Source organism: Trichoderma citrinoviride, assembly GCF_003025115.1.
Source record: "Trichoderma citrinoviride strain TUCIM 6016 unplaced genomic scaffold BBK36scaffold_1, whole genome shotgun sequence".
Lineage (NCBI taxonomy): Eukaryota > Fungi > Ascomycota > Sordariomycetes > Hypocreales > Hypocreaceae > Trichoderma > Trichoderma citrinoviride.
In genome coordinates this window covers 2874188-2895987 of record NW_020194709.1, presented here as the reverse complement: position 1 = coordinate 2895987, position 21800 = coordinate 2874188, and the positions used below count along the sequence as shown (strand labels likewise).

Genomic DNA, 21800 nt, shown 5'->3' with positions numbered 1-21800 from the left:
TTATTGACTTATAATCTCGTGTGCTTTCTCCTAACTGCTCCTATCTTTGATACCAGTATTTGAGCTCCTTCAAGATCATTTACAGTGCAGTTCCCGCTCAGTCTCAGCCCTATTATCGCAATGTCAGATCCCAATATCTATACAATTGGGTGGATCTGTGCCCTCAAAAAGGAGCTGGTTGCGGCAAAATCATTTCTTGACCAGGAACACCAACGCGCCAGCTACCTCGCCAAGCATGATAACAATAGCTACTCGCTCGGTAGCATGGAAGGTCACAATGTAGTAATAGCGGTCCTACCTGTCAGCGAGTATGGAACCACTTCCGCGGCTACTGTCGCGAGAGACATGGTGCACAGCTTTCCCAATATCAGGGTCGGCCTCATGGTAGGCGTCGGTGGCGGCGCTCCAAGCGAGAAGCATGATGTACGTCTGGGAGACGTTGTTGTCAGCACGCCTCAGGGTGGACAAGGGGGTGTTTTCCAGTACGATTTTGGTCAAACGATTCAAAATCAAGCCTTTCGGCACACCAGATTCCTGAACCAGCCACCAACGATCTTGCAAACGGCGACGAGTACTCTTCAGAGCATTCACGAAGATGGTGGCTCCCGGCTCGAAGAAGCGATCAACGGCGTGTTATTGAAAAGACAAAGGCTGCTGCCGCATTACAGACGACCAGACCCCGGCAGCGACAGGCTGTTTCGCAGTGACGTGGTCCATCCACCGGTTGAAGGCAGCTGTGCAGAGCTTTGTCCTGATGACCCATCGATGATGGTGGCTCGACACCAGCGAACGGCAGCAGAGGACAACCCGGCCATCCACTACGGCATCATCGCCTCAGCCAATCAGGTGATGAAGGACGCCGTGATCAGGGACAAGCTTGCGGCAGAGAAGAATGTCTTGTGTTTCGAGATGGAGGCCGCGGGTCTCATGAACCACTTCCCCTGCCTCGTGATACGGGGCGTTTGTGACTACTCGGACTCGCATAAGAACAAAGAGTGGCAAGGATATGCAGCAATGGCCGCAGCTGCCTATGCAAAAGCTCTTCTTCAACAGATTGTTCCTTCGCAGATCGAGCAGGTGGAGAGGCTCAGCAAGCTACTTGCACAAAGTCAGTTCTTCCAGGCCTAGATGTATGAACCCTAGTTTTGACACGCTCAAAGTCCATGACGGGATAGCCAGAGTAGATGGAAAGATAGATGCCATAACAAACTGCCTTTCGACGGAACCCTGCGTTGTAGGGAGTGCCGCCTTCAACTCCTATGACGAATCGCACAGCTCAACGTGCTTGCCCGGAACCCGAGTTCAGCTAATCCAACAAATTCTGGGCTGGGTGGACAGTGAAGACGGGAAGCCAATCTTTTGGCTGAATGGAATGCTTGGGACGGGCAAGTCTACTGTTTCGCGAACAATCGCCCAATCTCTTCACCAAGCCGGTCGTCTAGGAGCAAGTTTCTTCTTCAAGAGAGGCCACAGTGACCGACAAAACGCAGCAAAGCTCTTCACTACTATTGCTGATCAGCTTGCAAGAATGCAGCCCGCCATGTCCCATCTTATCAAACATGCAGCCCGCGCCGACTCCAGTATCGGAAGCAAGGGGGTAGCAGAGCAGTTCAACCATCTCATCTTACGCCCTCTATCCACACTTCCTCAAGAGGATTGGAGGCATAAACAGGCCATCATAGTCGTCGATGCTCTGGATGAATGCGAGCAGCAGGAAGACGCAGCAGATATTCTTCGGCTCCTGAGCACTGCTAAACCATGGCTCAGAGTCTTTGTCACTAGTCGACCGGAGTTTACGATCCATCGAGGATTATTCATGATCGAAGGACAGTTTCAAATGGTGGCTTGCCATGCTATACCGCAGTCCGTAATTAAGCAGGACATAATGCTTTTGATAACTCACCGACTCGACGAGATCAGAGACAGGTTTAACAGAACCAATCGGCGCCGGGCCCCCCTCGACCAAAGCTGGCCTCGCCAAGACCATATCAATACTCTGGCGGAAATGGCAACTCCGCTTTTCATGTATGCCGCCATTATATGCAACTTCATCGATGATATAAACTGCGGATATCCCAATAGCCAACTACGCAAAGTCCTGGGATGGAGGGCTGAGAGCTCGAAGGCGAGCCCAGAGACTAAGCTTGACAAAGCTTATTTACTGCTTCTTGACCAGCTGCTCGCCAACGTTGATGAAGCAGAGCGGGATAGGTTTCTACAAGAGTTTCGAGACATTGTGGGCTCGATCATCCTCTTTAGTAGCCCTATATCGATGCCTGTTCTGGCAGAGCTCCTCGGGCTCCCTCTTGAGATTGTGGATATCAGATTGGACAAGCTTCACTCTGTCTTGGACGTCCCACCGTCAAATGACTCTCCCGTCAGGCTCCTGCATGTGTCTTTCCGCGATTTTCTCGTGAGGGAGATGGGGAAGAAGCATGCTTTCTGGGTTGACGAAGCAAAGACACATGGCGCAATAGCAGCTCGGTGTTTGCACATACTAAGCCAGCATTTCAAGTCAGATTCACGACCATCAGGAGAGGAGGTGTCTATGATTGACCGTGAAGAGGCATATGCAAAGAAGGAGGTACGAATTGACGCAGTTGGGTACGCATGCCTACATTGGGTATTCCACCTGCAAGGGGCAAAAGCGGACGGCCCTGACGGCTACAAATCCTCTCTTTCGTTTCTCAAACAGCATTTTCTTCACTGGCTCGAGGCCTTGAGTGAGATGCATCAAGTGCCAGAGAGCATCAAGATGCTAAAAAGTTTGCAGACTCTCTCACAGGTGAGATATTACCATTATAACTGGCGTCATGCCATATCCGCTCTTCAAGCTCTAGATACTCATATGAGGAACTGTGCAGATGAATAACAACGTCGAGCTCTCTGCCTTTGTAGATGACGCTCTACGTATCCTGCAAGCCAACCTGCAGGTCATCATCGATGAACCTCGCCAACTGTATTCTTCCGCCATTCTATTTGCCCCAGAGGAAAGCATCATCAAAAAGCTATTCATGGGATCTATGAGCATGCAGGTTTTACTCAAGCCAAAGGTCGAGAGCCGTTGGAATCACTGTGTGCAAATTTTCGAGGGCCACACCGGTCCAGTCCTGTGCGTGGCCTTCTCGCACGACTCTGTACAAGTGGCATCCGCTTCGGAGGATTACACTGTTCGAATCTGGAACACTCGTACGAGCGAGATCAAGATTCTGAAGGGCCATTCCCGCCCGGTTCATGCCGTGGCCTTCTCTCGTGACTCATCTCATGTGGCATCGGGTGCAGCAGACTCTACCGTTCGGGTGTGGCATACTGAGTCAGGCAATTGCGTCCATATACTTGACAGCGGTGGCAAGCAGATTGAGTCTGTGGCGTTCTCCTACGATTCGGCGCTCATAGCATCTGTTTCTCGATGTGGCGTTATTACTGTGTGGCGAGCCAACACCGACGACGACGAGCTCACATATACGAAAGAACAAGAAGGGACGAATTTTGACCATTTCACGGCCACCTCCCTGGCTTTTTCTCACTCTGAATCTGGCAACATGTTACATACAGCACTGGCTATATATACTGGGTCGATCAAGCAGCTGCAGTTTGGTCAGAATATCTGTACCTTGGACCGGCATAAGGGGCGTGTCAAGTGCATGGGCTTTTCACATGACTCGTTGCTCTTGGCATCAGCCTCGGACGACTTGACGGTGAAGCTCTGGGGAACGAGAGAAGGTAATTTGATCCGCGAATATACAGACTATCCGGGCATAGTTACTGCTATAGCCTTCTCTCACGACTCATCACTCATGGCATTCGCTTCAGACGATTGCGCCATTCGACTACACTGCCCCGTCACGATGAATTGCGTCCAAGAGTTCAACGATGTTGGCCGTCGGATTACATCTCTGGTATTCTCGCATGACTCTTACTTATTAGCATCGGCTTCAAGAGACCATTCCATCCAACTCTGGCAGACTGACATAGAGCAGGGCTCTGGTCATTACAACAACAACAACAGCAACAACAAGGCCGCGGGTGTTGTTTTAGGCGCGGGCAAAAGTGACACCGGTGGCTATAGAAGCCATGTAGTCTCCGTGGCCTTCTCTCAGGATGGATCGTTCATGGGATCGCTTTCATACGGCCACACTGTCCAGATATGGCACACTGATACCGGGGAATGTCTCAGACAATTCCAGGGCCGGACCCTCTCCGACGTCTCTCCGCGTCAGGAAATTTTTCCTGTGAACTGCTTAACCTTTTCGTATGATTCGCTGTATCTGGCCTTTTCTCTAGAGGAAGAAACTTTTACGATATGTGACATTGAGAGTGGAGAGTTCGTACAGGAACTTGGAGGCCACAAGAGCTCCGTCACATCCATAACTTTCTCGCAGGACTCGAAGCTTGTTGCAAGCACGTCGGGAGCCTGGATTCATTTATGGGACTTTGCAAATGGCGACAAACGTCTGGTACTCAGAAGTCCAGCTAGGCCGTCTGCGAGAAATTCCCGATATCAAGAAGGGCTATTTAATGGGGTGGCCTTTTCACATGATTCATCGCATGTGGTGGCTGCTTCAACCACCGGCCTCCAGCTATGGCACCTTGAAACGAAAGAGTGTGTGCAGATATTCGGAGTTCATCAAGCCTGCTTTGACTCGGCGGCTTTTTCGCACGATTCGTCGCTCGTGGCCTCTGCTTCAAATGGCAATATCCAGCTATGGCGGATCGATACGGGGCAGTGTATCCAAAAGTTTGATGTCGGGAGTCGCGTCTTGATATCCCAATTGTCGTTTACGCCTGATGGCTTACACCTCCTCACAAACGTCGGCATGTTTACCAGGGCCAACCATGAGTATACTTTCCATGTTGACGGCTATGGGTTCACCAGCAACTCCTCCTAGATCACGCACAAAGGGCGCAAGAGACTGTGGCTGCCAAAAGATTGGCGGCCGACTTGCAGCGCTGTGAGTAGCAAGTCGACCGTAGCAATAGGCTGTGCTTCGGGGAAAGTTTGGATCATGGCATCCCCAGAAGATGGACAGTAACGACGTATGTATACCTACCGGTATGAGACGAGCGCAAACGAGCGATACATTCTTTACGCGGATTGCAGGCCTTTGACATGCCTCCTCCAGGTTCTTGTAGTTGAAGCCACTCAGGGGCCAAGTGTTTTTCTCCCTAACTCACTCAAAACATCAAAAGTCTTACTATATGTACTAGCTCTACACCTCTGTTGAAGTATCATGTTACAGCAGCATAGAGATGAGTATGCCATGATAGTATCAAGCTCCTGGAGACATGGTCAAGTTGGCGTTTCAACGCCAATATATTGAGTTTACCATCCATAAGTGAGAGCTCCTGTTGATGGTTCATGTTTACAGCATTGAGTGGCTATGCGGAGTACGATCAGGCTACAGAGAGTCGACGAGGGTGCTTGACTGCTTCCGATTCGGAAACGAAATGATTGTCACACGCAGCGACGAAAATGCTTGTTCAGCCTCCTTTCCTTGGCTTCTGCGTGCGGCCGGCGTTACACGCAATAAGCCAACGAAACAGCAATGCAGCTAAACAACGAAAACAGCCGCAATGCGGATACGCGCGCGGCTTGGTTGTCGTTGTCCATTCACTCTTGACTCGCCACCGCCTTGTGTGCCGTGATACAAACAGCCCGACTGTTACACGTCACCCTCACACGCTCCGAACTCGGCCCCAAGTAGCTGTCAAAGGGAAGGCCTTCATTCTTCAGACGAGCTCTCTCTCAAGGTGATGAAGGATGTCGACATACGGTGAAACGGAGACGTTTGCCAAACCCGGGTGCTGGAAGCCTTGCAGCGCCACCGGACGCCGCTTGCCGCCTCGGAAGAAGTCTTCTTTCACGACAAGGATTTTGAGCAAACTTTTGTGTGCGTTGAGGAGAGGATAGTGGCAGGGAACAAACTATACGAGGGTGTCACAAGTACACGACAGTCTCCTGAGTGTGAGCTTGATCAAGATCTCAAAATATCCCCGGGGCCACTTATACGGGGTGCCACTTTGGTTTCTTCCCCCTCGCCAAGCGTAAGAACAAACGGCCCATTTGCGTCAGGCATTGGCAGGTGATACTCGGTATACGGTCGTAGGAGCCCACTATAACTGCTGCTCCCTTGTGCTTCGCCGTACCTTATCGAGTAGTGAATTGCAACGTCCCAACAAACCGGGAGCCCCTGACTCAAAGCTGGTACTGGCATCTATTTTATGTTTAGTCCACCCGTTTCTTCGGCATGATCTCGCACGGTTCACTCTAGTGCGATTGAGCGAGCTTGACTGAACCCATAGGGCCTTAATTCCTTGTGCCGCTCATATGAAGTACTAAGCACTCGATCTTACACAGATGTATTTCGCAGACAGAGGAACAAGAAAGACAAAGCAACCAGGAGGATAAAGAAAGAAACATGTGAGCAGACGATTATAAGCGACGACTTGTCACATGTCAAAGTATACTGCTGAGAATAACAGCATCCATTCGTAGAGTGCTTCCTTACATGTGAAGGAGGAAAGCAAACGCCAGTGACTCCGTGGCACATGTACCTCCCACGTCTTTGTCTCTCAACAAAGCGGTCTTCAATGTAATGATAAGTCGACAGTATCCAAGATATCATTGAGGGATACCTAGCAGGTACTCAAGAAGAGGTTTCACCTGGGCAGGCCGACTTTGCCAAGGCAGACGGGCATGTAACACGAGTCGGCCTCTTCGCCTTCCAGCTCCTCGCTTTATTCCGCACAATTTGCAAATTGGCTTCCTTTACTCTTCACGAAGGCGCATATATATTTATATTCGCCGCTGCAAAAGAGCATCGTTCAACGTCTCTGGCCGCAGCATCTCCTTGAGTGCGATTGGCTTACACACCCGCGATGCCTCGACGTCCCCCTCGAGCTCCCCGCACCCGAGGCGCTCACAATTTGGGCCCCTTTGAGAAGCCAGGAGAGCCCTATCGCATGAGCCATAGACTAAAGTGGCAGAAATACGGCGTCGGGTATTTTGAGGATCTCTGGGGCTCTTACTGGGAACGTTTCAACACCATACAGATCCCTATCTTTGGGGAGACGGATTACTTCAACTATGCTCTAGAGATTGCCAAGCTTGCCGACGGCAGCGAGGAAGAGTTCAAGCGAATTTACGCCCAGAGAAATAAAGAGCGGATGGGGTATTTCTTGGAGCTGCTGGATAAGGCTTTTGATCGAGGATTATGGCATGACGAGGACTTTCCATGTGAAGATGCCGCAGACAAAGTAATAGCCGTGTGTAGGACTGGTTCCCTCGAGGATTTTGCGCAGCTACTAAAGGGCATCGCTTTTGGCTGGGAAGCGGATACGATACATGATACCGAGGGAGGCACCCAGTCCGATGACTCCTATTCTGGCTCCGACTACGGTTACTGGACCCGATGTCGAGAAGAGAGCGAAGAGTGGAAGGATCCCAAGTTCCGAGAAGAGATGGCAGCTTGCGTGACGCCTCTAGGCGTGTGGTTTTTCCAGCAACCTACAGGGGCTACATCGAAAGAGGATACCAAACCCGCAGAATCAATGTCGCGCGAAACTGCCGATGGAGATCCATCAGTCCAGAAGGCACGGCCACTTATACCAGGCGGCGCCTGTGCGGCGGCGGCGGAGGAGGGAGAAGAGGAGGAGGAGGAGGAGGATGAAAAGAAACAAGACGACAAAGACAGGTGAGTCTTGTCCCTGACGCCATGTTATCAATGTTCAACTAACTTCTAGTTAGGAAACAGACTCGAAGCCCTGACGTTAACGAGAGCGAACACCAAGATCATTCTCCAGGGATCTCGGCAACCCCTTCAACATCTCCCAACACCTTCCCCACCGAGAGAAGAACGGATGAAGAAGTCACCTGGACGGGGACTCGATGGGATGCAGAACTTCATGACTGCAATAGCCGGCAACCGCAAGCCACTGCTACGCATCCCCTCAAAACCTGTGGTTCTTCGTCTTCACCGAAACTGTAGAATGACAGCGTCGCCAGTAAACGAGCCAGGCCCGATGACGACGGTGACCAGAGCTACACCAATCATGGTAGCGAGAATAATGAAAAACGTCGAAATACGGCGAGGTTCTGTAGACCACAGGCCAAAGACAGCTCTGAATCCGTCGGGAACAAGAGTGGATGCCGGAAAAGGCAAAGGAGAAGACTCCCTCACCACCTGGACAACACGCAACGCCGCCTACCTCCGGCGTGACGAACACAAGGTCAAGAGGGCGAAATGGGGCATCTACTCTATGGGAGCTGGATAGTTTAGGCAGGCCGCGTTCGATCTCATAACGCTATTCCAATCACTTATTTCCCGGTAGATTCGAAGGGCGGAATAGGGCCGGTTTCAGGGCGAAGGTTGCATGAGTGCCATTTGGTCGAGCAACAAAGGCGTGGATGTTGACCTGCTAGAACAGGGTGCAGCGGTACATTGGGGATGGCTATAACCTAGATGTGCACTGCCGTAATGATTCTATAGTTACAGTTTGTATATTCCACTTATATTCTTGTCTAGACTTACCATCTTTTTGTACACATGTTCGGCATAGCACTATGTGATCTTCTTAACATCATGTTAACGTTCAAGGTCGCAACATCAGTTTTGTGCTTTCCCTAAATAAAGACCAGTCATCATGGCTTTGGCTCTTCTTTTACGTTTCGCTTCCTCACTCGTGCTTCAATATCTGCCGCCTTGATCCGTGATGCGGCATCTGCATCAAGCATCCGGAACACAAGTGACTCAATGGCATCGCCCTTGTTGAGTCTGGCTTTACAATCCCGAATGCACCTCATCCTACTCCGCAGTTCCGCGTCGTTTCCCAATTTCCATCCTTTTCGAGCGTCAGGGACTTCCTCCTCATCTGGCAGAGACATCTTTCCAAGCAGGTAGAGCATTGTAATACCTAGAGCCCAGACGTCTGCTGCTAGACTGCAGACACGTTCTTTATTAAATTCAGGAGGGAGGTACCACAGTGACCTGCAAGCTTCCCTCCTACACCTACAGGTACCCCACCTTTTAGGTGCCTAACCACTAGAAAACCTCACTTTATTTAACTAGCTATTAGATAAAATAACTTTATTATTTTCCTTTACAGTCCCTTCTAGGGATCTTAAAGAGATAGAAACATCTATAGACCCTCTAGGCACCTAGAATAGTTTTAATCCTGTCACCCCTAGACCAGCGACTGCACCTTAACTATAAAAAGAGGCAACTCCCTTAATCCTAAAGGCAGGAGAAAGGACTATACTCCCTTTTACCCTTAAAAAAAAGAGACGCTTTAAAAAGAACTTTAAAATAGATAATATGCCTTCCCTTAGCTTTAACAGGGCAAGGCTAAGTGTAACAGCAGCTATATAAAAAGCATTAAAAGGCCTTACTACCTTTATTTTTAGCAGGATAAAGAAAGCCACTGCTTTTAGTAAAAAGGGGAAATCCTTTACTAAGAATAAACTTATAGACTAGATTAAAAAGATTAATATATAATAATAGGCTAGATAAGATATTATATTAAATATAGCTATAGCTATTAACTCCTGCCTAGAATAATATATATTTAAACCTGCTATAGCAGTAGTAGAATAAATCCGCTTAATTCTAAACACTGCACTTAAAAACTTTATTACCTCTTATATAAACTTAACAGAAAGGCCTAAAAACCTTAAGAAAATAAGCAGTAATAAGGAAAATGCTTAACTAACTAAAATAATATTAGCTAATATATCCTGCAGTAAGAAAGATAAATTAAACAGCTTTAAAAACCTTATTATAGCAGAAGCTTCTATAGCCACTAGAAAAGTAGGCTAGAAGGACCTTAAGGTTATATAAGTATAAGTTATATTATAAAATGCTATTTATAATAAAAAGCCTTAAAAGGACCTTAATACCTAGAAGAATCCCCTCTTTAGCAGTAAAAGGCCAGCCCTTACTACTAAAACTAAGAAAAGTAATAAAACTGCTAAAGGTAACTAAAAGCCTAATAACTATATCTTTATCTAAGTCCTACTAGACTATAACTAGAGAAAGATAATAGCTATTAAGGCTAAATAAGAATTAATTAGCTTTTTAAAACTTAAAAGTAAGAAAATCACTTACTTTTAAGAAGTCTAATTAGGCTTTGCCCTTTAAGTAAAAGATTAAAATATAAAAATAAAAATTATTATACTTAAATCTATAGCTAAAGGTAATAACCTAAAAATTAAAAAAGCATGCTCTTAAAAGGTTTTCCTCCTATATAGCGTGTTAAAGATATATATAGATATAAACAGGACCTACTTAATAAACATACTAATCTTAAAGAAGGCATGTGTTAGGGCAGGGGCTAAGGAATAGCTAGTAGTAGTTTATAAGGCTCCTTTTAGAGAATCCTTAGATATATGCTATTACTTCTTATCCTTTAAGAAGGACGTTAAGCCTAGTTTTAAATTATTTAATAACTTATACCTAGTAGAAGTATAGATTTAAAAGCCTAGAATTACCTAGTGTTATTACTGCCTTAGGTTCTATAACCCTTAGAACTGCACTAGGATTAAGAGATACCTTAAGTGCAGCAAGCCCTTAGATAAGCATAAGGATACTATAGTAAACTGCCCTTCCCCTTTATAATACGCTAACTGCAATAGCCTGCATAAAGCAGACTCTCTTAAATGCCTAGCTAGGCTAGCTATTAAGGATAGGGAAAAGGTACATGCTATTAAGGACTAGCTTAAGGCAATTAGAGAACTAGGACAGAAAGAATACACTAAAGCCAACCTGCCTAAAGCAGCCCTAGCTGCTAAAAGCACCCTTATAAATAAAGCCCCCCTAGAAGCCAATCCCTTAAAGGGGGGCCCCTAGATCTATTACCTATTTTCTAGCTCCGCTCCCTAGCTGCTAGCCAGGGCCCTTGCTTAAAAGGTTACTATTAAGGTTAACTCTAATAACAACCTAATAGACAACTCCTCTACAAGGTTAAAGGTGCATATAGCAGGCTTAGATAACAGGGTAAAAGACAGAGATAATAATATAGAGGAAACCCCTAGTAAGAATAATAAACCCTTTGCAACAGCCTTATAAGCAGCAGGCCCTATTATAGCCGCTAAAGAAACACTAGCCTTAAGATCTTCTAGGTAAATATTAAGAAGAGCGGCCTTTACTAAGATATTGCTCTCTTACTTATATAAAAAGGTGGCTATAATATTATGCTTATTTAGGAACCTTATGCTAAGTAGGATAAAATATTAAGTAGAAGGCAAACTAAAAATCACTTTAGATTTTAGGCATATAACCCCTTAAATAACTAGAGGGACACTAGACCCTTAATCCTTATATTTATTAAAATCTTACCTAACCTTTTTAGTAAATAGCTCTCCCCTCTAGGACTAGAGAATAGATATATATACTAGGTAAAGGTATATAGGTATATAATTATTAATATATACTAGAGAGCTATAAAGGATATTACTACTAAAACCCTTATTAAATAAAGCCCCCCTCCCTCCTGCTTAATTATAGCAGGCGACTTTAACGCTACTTATTAAACCTAGTAACCTAGCAGAAACCTAGATATAGCAGGTAATAGAATAGTAGAATAGGCAGATAAGCATAACCTTCTCCTCTCCTTTATAGACTTAGCTATAAAGGACTTAGGAAAGTATATTAACCTTATCTTTATAAACTGCCCTATAATATCCTAGGTAGAACGCTCTCTAGATATAGGGTTAGACTACTATATAGTTATTACTACTCTACCTAACCCTATCCGCTTTACTCTAGGAGCTAGAAAGAAATACCTTTCTTTTAAATAATATAAAAACTTTAGATAACTAATACACTCCTTTATATAAACACTACCTATAATTAACCTTAATAAACCCTTAAAAAACAACCTAGATAACTGCACTAGGGCCTTATAGAACCTCTTTAAAGATATGCCAGAAGCCACTAGTAAGATAAGACACTAGAACAGGCACAGCGCCTTATAATAGACTAAAGAATATAAGGCTGTACATAAGGCCTTAAAAAAGAGCGCTAATAGCTCCTTAGAAAGGGTAGAGGCTAAAAAATAACTAAAGCTTACTATTTATAAAAGCAAGAGGGCCTACTAGGATAAAATTATTATAGAGGTAAATGCAGATAAAAACATTTAGTCTTTAGCTAAATAGTAAAAGGCTACTAACTAATTCTAGCCCCTCTATTAATAAACAGGGATAAAAGCATCTCTAACCTTATAAAAAAGGCAACCTTCCTTAAAGATAAACTGCTTAAGAGAAAAACTATAAAGGAAGACCTCCTTAACCCTTAGGAAGGAGACCTTCCCCTAGATAAGAAGATTAAATAAAACATAGAAGTTATAGAGGAAGAAGCCAGGAAGGCTATAACAGGATCTAGTAACACTGCCCTTAAGGCAGACAGGATCTTAATTATACTCCTATAGCTTGTATAGCTAGCAGTTAGCAGCTATATTATAGACCTCTTCTAAAGGTGCCTTAGCGCTAGATACTATCTACTCCCCTTTAAAAGCGCTAAAGTAACTATTATCCTTAAACCTAGCAAGCCTAAAAAGGCATATACTATATATAAAAGGTATAGACTAATCTTGCTCTTATCCTGCATTAAGAAGGGACTAAAAAGACTCTTTATATAAAGAGTCTCCCTGCTAGCCTTAGAATATAAAAAACTACTAGAATAATACTTTAGCGCGCTCTTTAAATAAGCAGTGTTAGACCTAGTTGCCTGCCTAGTCTATAATATTAAGGTAGCCCTTGCTAAAGGATTAGTCGCCTTTATACTTACCCTAGATATAGCTAGAGCCTTTAATATTATTATGCATAACAGACTGATCTTTAGACTTAAAGAATAAGGGTGGCTTATACTCTTTATCTACTAAGTAGACTCTTTTATAAGCAGCTGTAAAGCGCTAGTCTGCTATAAATACAGCTCTAAGCTATAAAGAATAAGTCTAGAATATAATGCCTTATAAGGCTCCCCTATCTCCTTAATTATCTTTATGCTATACTTCTGCCCTATCTTTAGGATTAATAACCTTAACTCTAGGTTTAGCTATATAGATAATGTTAGCATCCTGGCTATAAGAAAAGATATAAAAAAGACTACTAGAATGCTATAATAAGAACTAGAAGACACCTTAGACTAGGGCTAATAGAATGCAGTATCTTTTAACCTAGATAAGGCTAAACTAGTTTACTTTTACTATACCTAGAAGAAGGTTTACTTTAACTGCATTAACTTTAAAGGCAGGCCTATCCCTCCTTAAGACTTAATTAAATAGCTTAGCATTTACTTAGATCCTAGACTTACTTTTAAGAAATATATAAAGGTTATAACAGGGAAAGCCCTTAAAGCGGCTAACTTCTTAAGGTCTCTTAATAAGATAATTAAAGGCTCCCTACTAGATATAGTCTTTATAGCTGCTAAAGCATGTGTTATTTTAGTTATCTTATATAGGCTGGATATATAGTAGCTAGAAAAGACAAGATAAAGTAGGACAGACCCTTTTAATATTATTAACACTAGTATAGATAACCTAGTAGAAAAAATAGATAAGGCCTTTAAAGCTGCGGCTAGAGCTGTCGTCCTAGTATAAAAAACCACTAATATAGAGATTATATATAAAGAGTTAGGCGTCTTAAAGGCCTCCCTAGCCCTAGCCTAAGTAAGGATTTAAGTTAGAATAAGATTTATATACCTAAACAGAAACCACCTTATAAGCAGAAGGGTAGACAGGAGAATTGCAGGCATCCTAATAACCAGACTCTAGCGCATAACCTTAATAGCAGGCCGCATGGTTAGACTATCCCTCTTTACCTATAATAATAGCGCTGTCCTCCTAGGCCTGGATTTCTGCAGGGCTATAAAAGATAAAGCTGCTAAAAAACACCTTAAACTCCTAGATAGTCTACCTAACTCTACTCTTATAGCCTACTTAAATAGCTTATAGGATAAGCTAGGCAATATAGGATAAGGAGCAGTCACTTTTTATAAAGCCTAGGCCACTAAGGCAAATAGATATCTCCTTAATGCAGAAGTGTATAATGCTAAGGCAGTAAGAGCGTTTAAGGCAGTCAAGCTTGCTAAAGAATAAGTCTAGTCTAACCTAGACATTAAAGAAATTATCCTCTTCCTAGATAACTTAGCGGTTGTTAATAGCATCCTTGGCCCTACTCTAGCATCCTTATAAGGAGCCTATATAGGTCTTAGAAAAATAGCTAAAGAACTCCTACTAAGTATAACCACTAAAGTGGCCTAAGTCCTAGGACATAAGGAAGTATATAGCAATAAAGTAGCAGATAAACTTATAAAGAAAGGGTTAGAGCTTTTAACACTATATACCAGGACTGCTATAATAACCTATATTAAGAGGTAGGCTAAAAGCAAGAGAAAACAGCTCTAGGAGCTAGACTAAGACTAAAACCGACTGCCTTACTATAGACGCTAGTAACTAAACGCTCTTCCTAAACCACTTAAGCTATAACTTCTAAAAGCTATACTTTACAGGCTGTATATAGAGAGATTAGGACATAAAGACTTTATAGAATATTATAAAAGGTTTAGACATAACGCTAGACCTACCTGCAAATGCAGCAAGCCAAGGACATAAGGCCACTTTACAGAATGCAGAATAGTATAACCCTTCCTACTAGAAGTCCTTAAAAAAGACCTTTAGATAGGCATTACCCCCCTTGCCTATCTACTAAGCCCTAATAGACATAAACACTTTTAGACACTAGTAGAGGACACAAGCCCTTACAGCCCTGCCCCTTAAGATACAGATTAACACAAGACTAACATAGATTAACACAAACTTCTCCTTTATTTTATATAACACGTAGCGAACGCAGACTTTAAACCAGCGGCTCCTACCGTCCTATTGCCTAGAAGGGATTTATATAACTAGCTTACTTAGTGGACGTTAATAATAAAACAAATAAACAAAAACAAACACCACGGTGACCTGCCCTCTACTATACTTCCAGAAGGAGAGGCAAGCCTAAAGTTGAAGAGCACGGCACGGTGACCAGAATAGGCAATGTTTGCCGGCTGAATGTCGTTGTGTACAAAGTTCCAAGCAGCCAGATATGCAAGAGCGGAAGAGATGTGAACAAGGATTATCTCGGCATCATCTGGTTGAAGCGAGGACCATTTCCCCCGTGCCAGTGAGGGAGGAAGAAACTCGTAGTATATGGCATACACTCGGGCATCGAAACCCTTGAGCTTCACAATATGTTCCTTGCAAAGCAAATGAGTTGAGGTGATCTTCAGGAGGAATAAACGCCTACTCACGTGGTCCGTATACTGTAGAAGTGTCGTCTCTCGCATCCACAGTCGCCCAATGTGCCAGAGGTCATACCCATGGCTATCAGGGAAAAGAGCTTTGGCAGCGACATCGGCCTTTATGCCTGAATGGGTAGAGATAGCGATGCTCGCGTTCTGGTTTGTCATGAATCTGTACCGTTGCCGGAGCTCATATGGCTCCAGGCCTCCTTTGACCGTGCCCGGGATAGAAGCCATGTATCCATCCTTCAGGTCGAGGACGGAAGTGGGAGCTCGACTGATGATGCGCCGCGGCGGCAAGGCCAGAGCACGGTTGTTGTCGTTGACGCCTGGGGCTAATTGTGATGACTCCGGGGCCAAGGTAATATCAATTTGTAGGGAAGCTTTTGTTTTTTGCCGCTTGACCGATCTCTCTGGGTCTTCAGTGACCTCTGGAGCTCTTCGTTTTCGGACTGGCATATCGGGGTCCTGGGAGATGGGGACGGTGAACTGCCTCTGAAGTACTTGGATGTAAGCAAGGTCATACTCAAGGGCATCATCCCCGCCACCAATGGTTGCTGAAGCCCTCCAGAATCCTTGGCTAAGAATGCAAGGCTGGTCGCGAGCTACTGATATCCTTGCAGGTGGATTATCAGTGTTGGTCAGGAATATCTGCGACCCCTTTACCAAACTCAATTCATGAATCAAAGTACAGTTATTGTTGATCGGGCTGTACATGATCCGGCAGTTGAGCCGATCCAATAGAGTGTCTGGAGGGATTGCCCGGTATGGAAGACGGAATTTAAACGCAGGCTTCTCAGGGACTTGAGTGACGACAAACGGCCTATAGTCGCCAAGTATTGGCTGAAGCGGAGTGACTGCAGAGTCCTCGTCTAGAATGAGGCTGATGGCGGGAGGATATGCGACCACAAGGCGGGCCTCTGGCGTGGAGCGTGATTCTTCTACAAGGGCTTTGGACAGCTCGCCAAGTTCAAATGCACTGAGAGTCTCTGATCTCTTTGATGCGATTGTTGTGTCACGTGGCCCGAGCTGGAGTATGAGCTCTTGAGAGTCGTTGTATATTGTCTGGGTCCGAGTCAGTTCGTCGGTGGCTTGGGCCATTATTGCTCCTGTGAGCCACGGGTAGCTCAATCGGCGGTGGCCGAAGTATGGCAGTCGATGGCTTTGTGACCCCGGTATCTCGATAGTATATTCGATGGCCTGTCTAGCTGGTGCTTCTGATGAGCTACCCACGTATATCTTGGTCGGCGTGAAGTGGTAGGAGTGCGGCGATGGAGCGACGAAGGTAATTTCGTCAATGTCTAAGGTACCTGGTGACGGTATGTGCTTGGTGTATGCGAAAAATCATGTAGAGAGCCACGCAGATAATGCATAATGATTTCAGACGAAGTATATCCAAGCCATTTACTGCCCCATCAATGGGCTGAGCAAGTGTTTTATTGACGCCATGCCGTACAGCCGCTCAAGATATATCCAGCCGTTTATACGTAAACCCACAGGACAGGCTGCAAGAAGCCTCCTCTCAACCCCGGACGCATTTGATCCCGCTCTTGATACACCAAAAGCGTGTACGTCTCCTGTGTAATCAAGGCAGGAGGCCGAGTCCCAGTTGGGGGCGCTGCGTGCATATATCCCGACTGGACTCTTACAAGATGCTTAAAATAACCTTGTGATACATGAGTCCACTCGTATTCTTGTGGCTATGTAAAACTGACTGGATCACGTTGATGAAGAACCGGCGGCTATCTGATCGGATCAAGTTTTAGGCTCGCCCTGAGGCGAGATCGATCTATCACAAGCAACCAGCCTAGGCAAAAGGTCAGGGGTTCGGCCGCGACCCGAGTCTCTCTACCCTCGAGGGAAGCGCCGCAAGGCATAACAGCACGCATCTTCCTCTCCATTGGTTCATCGGCAAGATATAGCCCTTCCAACCATAGGTGTAAAGCGGTCCGAGTCTGGTGGTACATGTGATACGTCCCTGGGCGGCTGACCTCACAGCCAAGGTTGTTAGTCGTCAAGATTGTGGAGGGGGTACTACTGCAGTGTACAAGCCATATTTTGATGTCGAAGGTGGAGCACGGGGGAATGATTGAAAGATGATTCAAGAAAGGGGGCTCCTGCGAAGCCATGGGGGTGATGATGTGGTACTTGGGATCTGCGATGGATGGAGCTGGAAGCAATTGGGAGAAGCTTGTGGAAGAGTTATAGATGTCATGATTGAGCTGGAAAAAGGCCCTCTGAGCTTCTGTCGTACTTTGGCTATAAAGCAGGGCACTATTTGACATAAAGTAGTAACGCCCTCTGCCTTTGAGATAAGAATCCCTTACTGGCTGGATCTCTATACAAATTGTGGCTTTCAGTAACAATTCCATCTGGCCTTTCTTACTCATGACGCGCATTCAAAGTTATCTAGCAATGACAACAATTTCTATTCTTGACGACCAGGAGTCCTCAAATCGCGACTGGAAACCGTCTCGGTCACTTGAAGAGTAGAATCATCCTGTATCTGGCCCAACTGCTCATAAGCCGGCCGCCCCCCCTTGACAACCACAAATCCTGCCGCTGCAGCACTTGTCGAGGACGCATTGGCACCTGGCGCCGCATTGTGGTGCCGAAAGCTGAGCTTCGTCTTGGCTAAATGTTTGGACAGCGGCTCTGCGCCACTTGTCTCAGCATGAGGCACCAGGAGGTCGAGTTCTTCACTTCGTGTCGTCCGCAGTATCGTTGAGAAGGACGATTTGTACGAGTTGGATGATGCTCCTATGCACGCGAGTCCAACGATGACTACTACAAGCGTGGCAAATATGCCGGTGCCGTATGCTGCGTAGAGATTGCGCGGATTGTAGGAATACTCGTTCTGAGAAGTCCATACCGTGACGTTTCCCGTTGTGCTGTTGTCGAGACTCCGCCTACTGATTGTCAGTCATGACTTGTATAGTAATTCGGTTTGAGCCCATCTTGAACGGCCAGCGAGACTCACAGTAGCTCTGGACTGCTAAAGAGACTCAAGGTAATGTTGGAAACGAGTTGCTCCAGGGTCTTTGCCATGGAAAGATTGGTCCCGCTCCCCGATTTCGCTCCCAAGATGCCCGTGTCCCCGAAGCCTCTCTGCAAGTATTGCATGTCGTGGGCTTGCGTGAGGACGGTGGAAAGCACCTGAGTTCGTACCGGCTGAAGAGATCCATACCGCGTCGCCATAATCTTTCCCATCAGAGTGCCGCCTAATGCATCCATGATCGATATATAGGCAACCTGAGGAAGAATATGGTCACCCTGACCGGCCGTTGTGGCACCACTCACAGGGTTGAGCCTTGTCGAGTTGCGAATCTTGATTGCCTGTCTGCCGTTCTCAAACCTCAGATCCACGTGGTATGAGGAATTGTAGAGTCCGCATTCTATCGTTCTATTGGCAAACGTTCCATATGTCGGAAATGCAACGAAAAACCGGCAACGAGCTTGGGTATCTCCACCCATTGCAGCGTTGTCAAGCGTGGCCAAGGTACCGGTCAAGTCCTCACCACCGAAAATGGCCCGTAAACCGCTCAATGTTCTATTCTCCCAATTGATTATGTCGTCGCCGGTCTTGTTGTCTCGCGCCGTCTGAGGGACGAAGCTGAAGTAGGTGACCGCTTGGTTAGCCATTCCCCAGTTTGAGCCATATGCTTCTGTAAAAGTCTTGTCATAGGCGGCATGGAAACTGGAATTGCCGCCCAAAGGGCCACAGGACAGCGAGGGGCCGTAGAAGCTCAAGGCGTATGAACTATTGAGATGCGGTGCCTGTATAGGGAGGATAGTCCCCTGAGAAGCGACAGACGACACCAGCCGGGCGACGGCCACCGAAGGGGCTACATATCCGCCGCCACCTTCGTTTCCCCACTGGGCAAACGGATACGGGCTGGTCGTGTTGATTGTGGGCAAGCGCTCAATATGTGTTGACCGGTTGAGCTGCTGAGACGGCTGGACTGTAAGTGCTGCCGGCGTGAAGACGGCAATGATGGGCAACGCCCTGCTCGTGCGGTGATACAAACACATTAGCCAACACAAACCTGTTGAGCGGTAACGCAATAGACGCACCAGAGTATTCCGGCCATTAACACCAATCCAAATCCCTTTCGCCAGAGTTCTACGGAAAGAAACTCCCAAGCACTGGTCGTCACACTAAACATGGCGTCCACGCCCTCCAACGTTGCATGGCGGGATCGTAGGGTTGTCCAGAGGAGCTGTGTATAAGCGAATCCAGCAGCCGCCGTCAGGCATGTTTTGACGAGAAACGCCATGCCGGTTCCGATTCGGATATTCCATTCTTGCTCGGTGTTGCTCTGCACGATCCGCGAGTCCAGAGATGCGTAGAAGAAGTGGTGGCCGAGGGCGAAAGCTACGCCGCACAGGAGACCGCTGATCATTAAGCTGGGCACAGCCCAGTGTGCCTTGAACAGCGCCATCGTCAAGGGGAATTTGGACGAGTCTTTCCAGAGCCCCGACGAACAAGTGAACTGCGGCAGACGGGAGCTGATTGCGGCATAGGTGCGGGTTTATAAGTCCAGAGAGCTTCTTTGCAACGAGCCGCAGCCGAGCTGCCACTCTATGCAGTGCCGTTCAAGTGCTATATGCGGGTAGCCTCCATAGCATCAACCTTAAGCGCTTCCAGTACCACCATAAGATGTCGGCGGCCAATCAGGGAGTCGGCGCTTGAATCAATGCCTCACAGGAGGATTCACGCTTGTTTGGTCTGAAACATGGCAAGGCTGGGGATGGATCGGTTAGACGAGGCGGTAGCCCAAAAGAACTTGTCGGGTCTGGGACAACCCTCGCGGAGAGCTAAACGGCAGAGGAACGCGGTTGCGGCTCTGCGTAAAGGAACGCTGGTCGAAGTTGGCCACCTACTTACTACTCTGAGGTTGAGCTGAGCAGTCTTGAAGGAACATGAAGCCTGCATGAAGCTCAGTATGGCCTCCACTTGGAAAGTCTGGGGGCGAAAGGCAGCAGCGTTGTATTAGAAGCCTGTCTAACTAACCACTGCAGCTGGGGCGACACAAAAGGGGGCATGGCTGGCACGCCAAAGTTGTCAGCCCCATCCAGGCGCGCGTGAACTATGCCGATCGCCTGGCAGCTTTCTCGAAGGATTGCTCGGTAGTGTCGTGCAGGGGTGTATTGAAGCGAGATGGGGCTGGGAAAGCCAGAAGGCTCCAAGGCGTTGTGACGCCGTCGCTTCATCGCCCCCATCTGTAGAAGGTGTGATATGACACAGAAGAGCATCCATACCCTTTTGATCCTATGGTTTCTGCCATTGCTATCATAGGTTCCGGTTCCAAACCCTTCTCGGCGCTGGAGATTCCCCGTGGTCATCAAGGTCAAGTAATCGCCTTGGGCCCATACACATTTTGTGAAAGGTGATAGCGCCAAGTGTGGTGAAGATCGAATGAGCGATGAGGCTCAAAGTAAGAGTTCCGAGCCACAACACCTGTCAGAGTCTTCGGCTCTCCTAGAGATCGACTCCAGAGTATTTCCATGCTTTCAGGCTGTCTGTGGTAGATACAGGCGTCAAGGGACAAGCTCCTGCTCGTCGCGACGATGTCGTCGAAGGAGGTTATACACGTCAGACCGCGTGATGAGCCTGACATCAGGGTCAGGGTCGTTCTGCAACTGCTTGAGGATCTGCGGCGGTTTGATGCCGCACTTCCAGGCAAAGATGATCTCGGCCGTCTTCTTCGAGAGGCCGTCCTTCCTCAAGCCAGGCGTCGCTCCCGGCTCGAGCGGTGGATGGTTATGCTGGCCGGCGTTGTCGCTGTCCACGCGTTCCGGGCACCACACCTTGACCGGCGCGGCTGTGGCTCCAGCCTTGTTCTCGCACAGCCGGACCTTGATGCGGTAGGGGCAGCCAGTCTTTTGGGTGGTGGTCTTCCTTCGCTTTGACTCGTGCACGTCTCCCTTTGCCCACGAGATGTAGGGCCGGCCTTTGCCGCAGCGCATGATGATTGTGTGGAAATTGTTGGCTCTGGGTCGCTTGGAGTGTATGACGAGGTCGTAGCCGTTGGCCTTCCCGACCTCCTTGACATGCGCAACCGCAGCCTCCCAGGTCTCAAAGGAACGGCTGAAGACGGGGTCCATTGTGGTGTGATTGACTTGCGAATAGCTTCACTTTCAAGTTGCAGCGGGAGAGCCTAAGTAGAGTTGTTGGTTCGTGCAAGTTCAATTGGTCTTGGGCACCAAGTTTGCTAGCAAAATGGGAGAGAAGTGCGACGCGTCTGGCGCCTTGCCGGCTACACTCCGGGTGCCGGCTAACCGGCTGCTGAGTGCCGGCTAACATTTGAAACATGAACCCAGCATCGACGTGGTCGGGCGTATTACCGCTGTGCAAATACAGGCAATTTGATCAGGATGCCCATGACTCTTATAACCCCGTTCTAAATCTAGTCTATATCTCATTCAAAATTGAACCACTGTTGATAGGAGACTTTGCATGTCAAGCTGCTACATGCAGTGACACAACTGACATCTTGAGGATGCTCAAGAATACCG

General features: G+C 46.9%; 5 protein-coding genes across 5 annotated transcripts; 2 read left to right on the top strand and 3 right to left on the bottom strand.

Annotated features, from left to right (window-relative positions):
• Positions 1–120: 120 nt before the first annotated feature.
• BBK36DRAFT_140008 (WD40 repeat-like protein) lies at positions 121–4889 on the top strand (the record flags this gene model as incomplete). The annotated part of the gene is made up of 4 exons (XM_024897465.1): positions 121–1112; positions 1144–2785; positions 2865–3987; positions 4039–4889. 4 exons carry the CDS (start codon positions 121–123, stop codon positions 4887–4889), a joined length of 4608 nt encoding a protein of 1535 aa, XP_024754239.1.
• A 1990-nt stretch (positions 4890–6879) lies between these two features.
• BBK36DRAFT_1137563 (hypothetical protein) lies at positions 6880–8274 on the top strand (the record flags this gene model as incomplete). The annotated part of the gene is made up of 3 exons (XM_024893174.1): positions 6880–7694; positions 8006–8055; positions 8102–8274. The coding sequence occupies 3 exons, from the start codon at positions 6880–6882 to the stop codon at positions 8272–8274; spliced, it is 1038 nt and encodes a 345-aa protein (XP_024754238.1).
• A 367-nt stretch (positions 8275–8641) lies between these two features.
• Positions 8642–16385, bottom strand: BBK36DRAFT_1107396 (kinase-like protein; the record flags this gene model as incomplete). The annotated part of the gene is made up of 2 exons (XM_024889247.1): positions 8642–8987; positions 14953–16385. Coding segments are annotated over 2 exons (1779 nt in total), but the record flags the coding sequence as incomplete, so codon positions are not given.
• Positions 16386–17709: 1324 nt separating this feature from the next.
• On the bottom strand, positions 17710–19723 carry BBK36DRAFT_1108252 (hypothetical protein; the record flags this gene model as incomplete). The annotated part of the gene is made up of 3 exons (XM_024889342.1): positions 17710–18190; positions 18262–19287; positions 19356–19723. 3 exons carry the CDS (start codon positions 19721–19723, stop codon positions 17710–17712), a joined length of 1875 nt encoding a protein of 624 aa, XP_024754236.1.
• Positions 19724–20822: 1099 nt separating this feature from the next.
• On the bottom strand, positions 20823–21389 carry BBK36DRAFT_1107220 (hypothetical protein; the record flags this gene model as incomplete). The annotated part of the gene is made up of 1 exon (XM_024889235.1): positions 20823–21389. The coding sequence occupies one exon, from the start codon at positions 21387–21389 to the stop codon at positions 20823–20825; it is 567 nt and encodes a 188-aa protein (XP_024754235.1).
• Between the last annotated feature and the right edge of the window lie 411 nt (positions 21390–21800).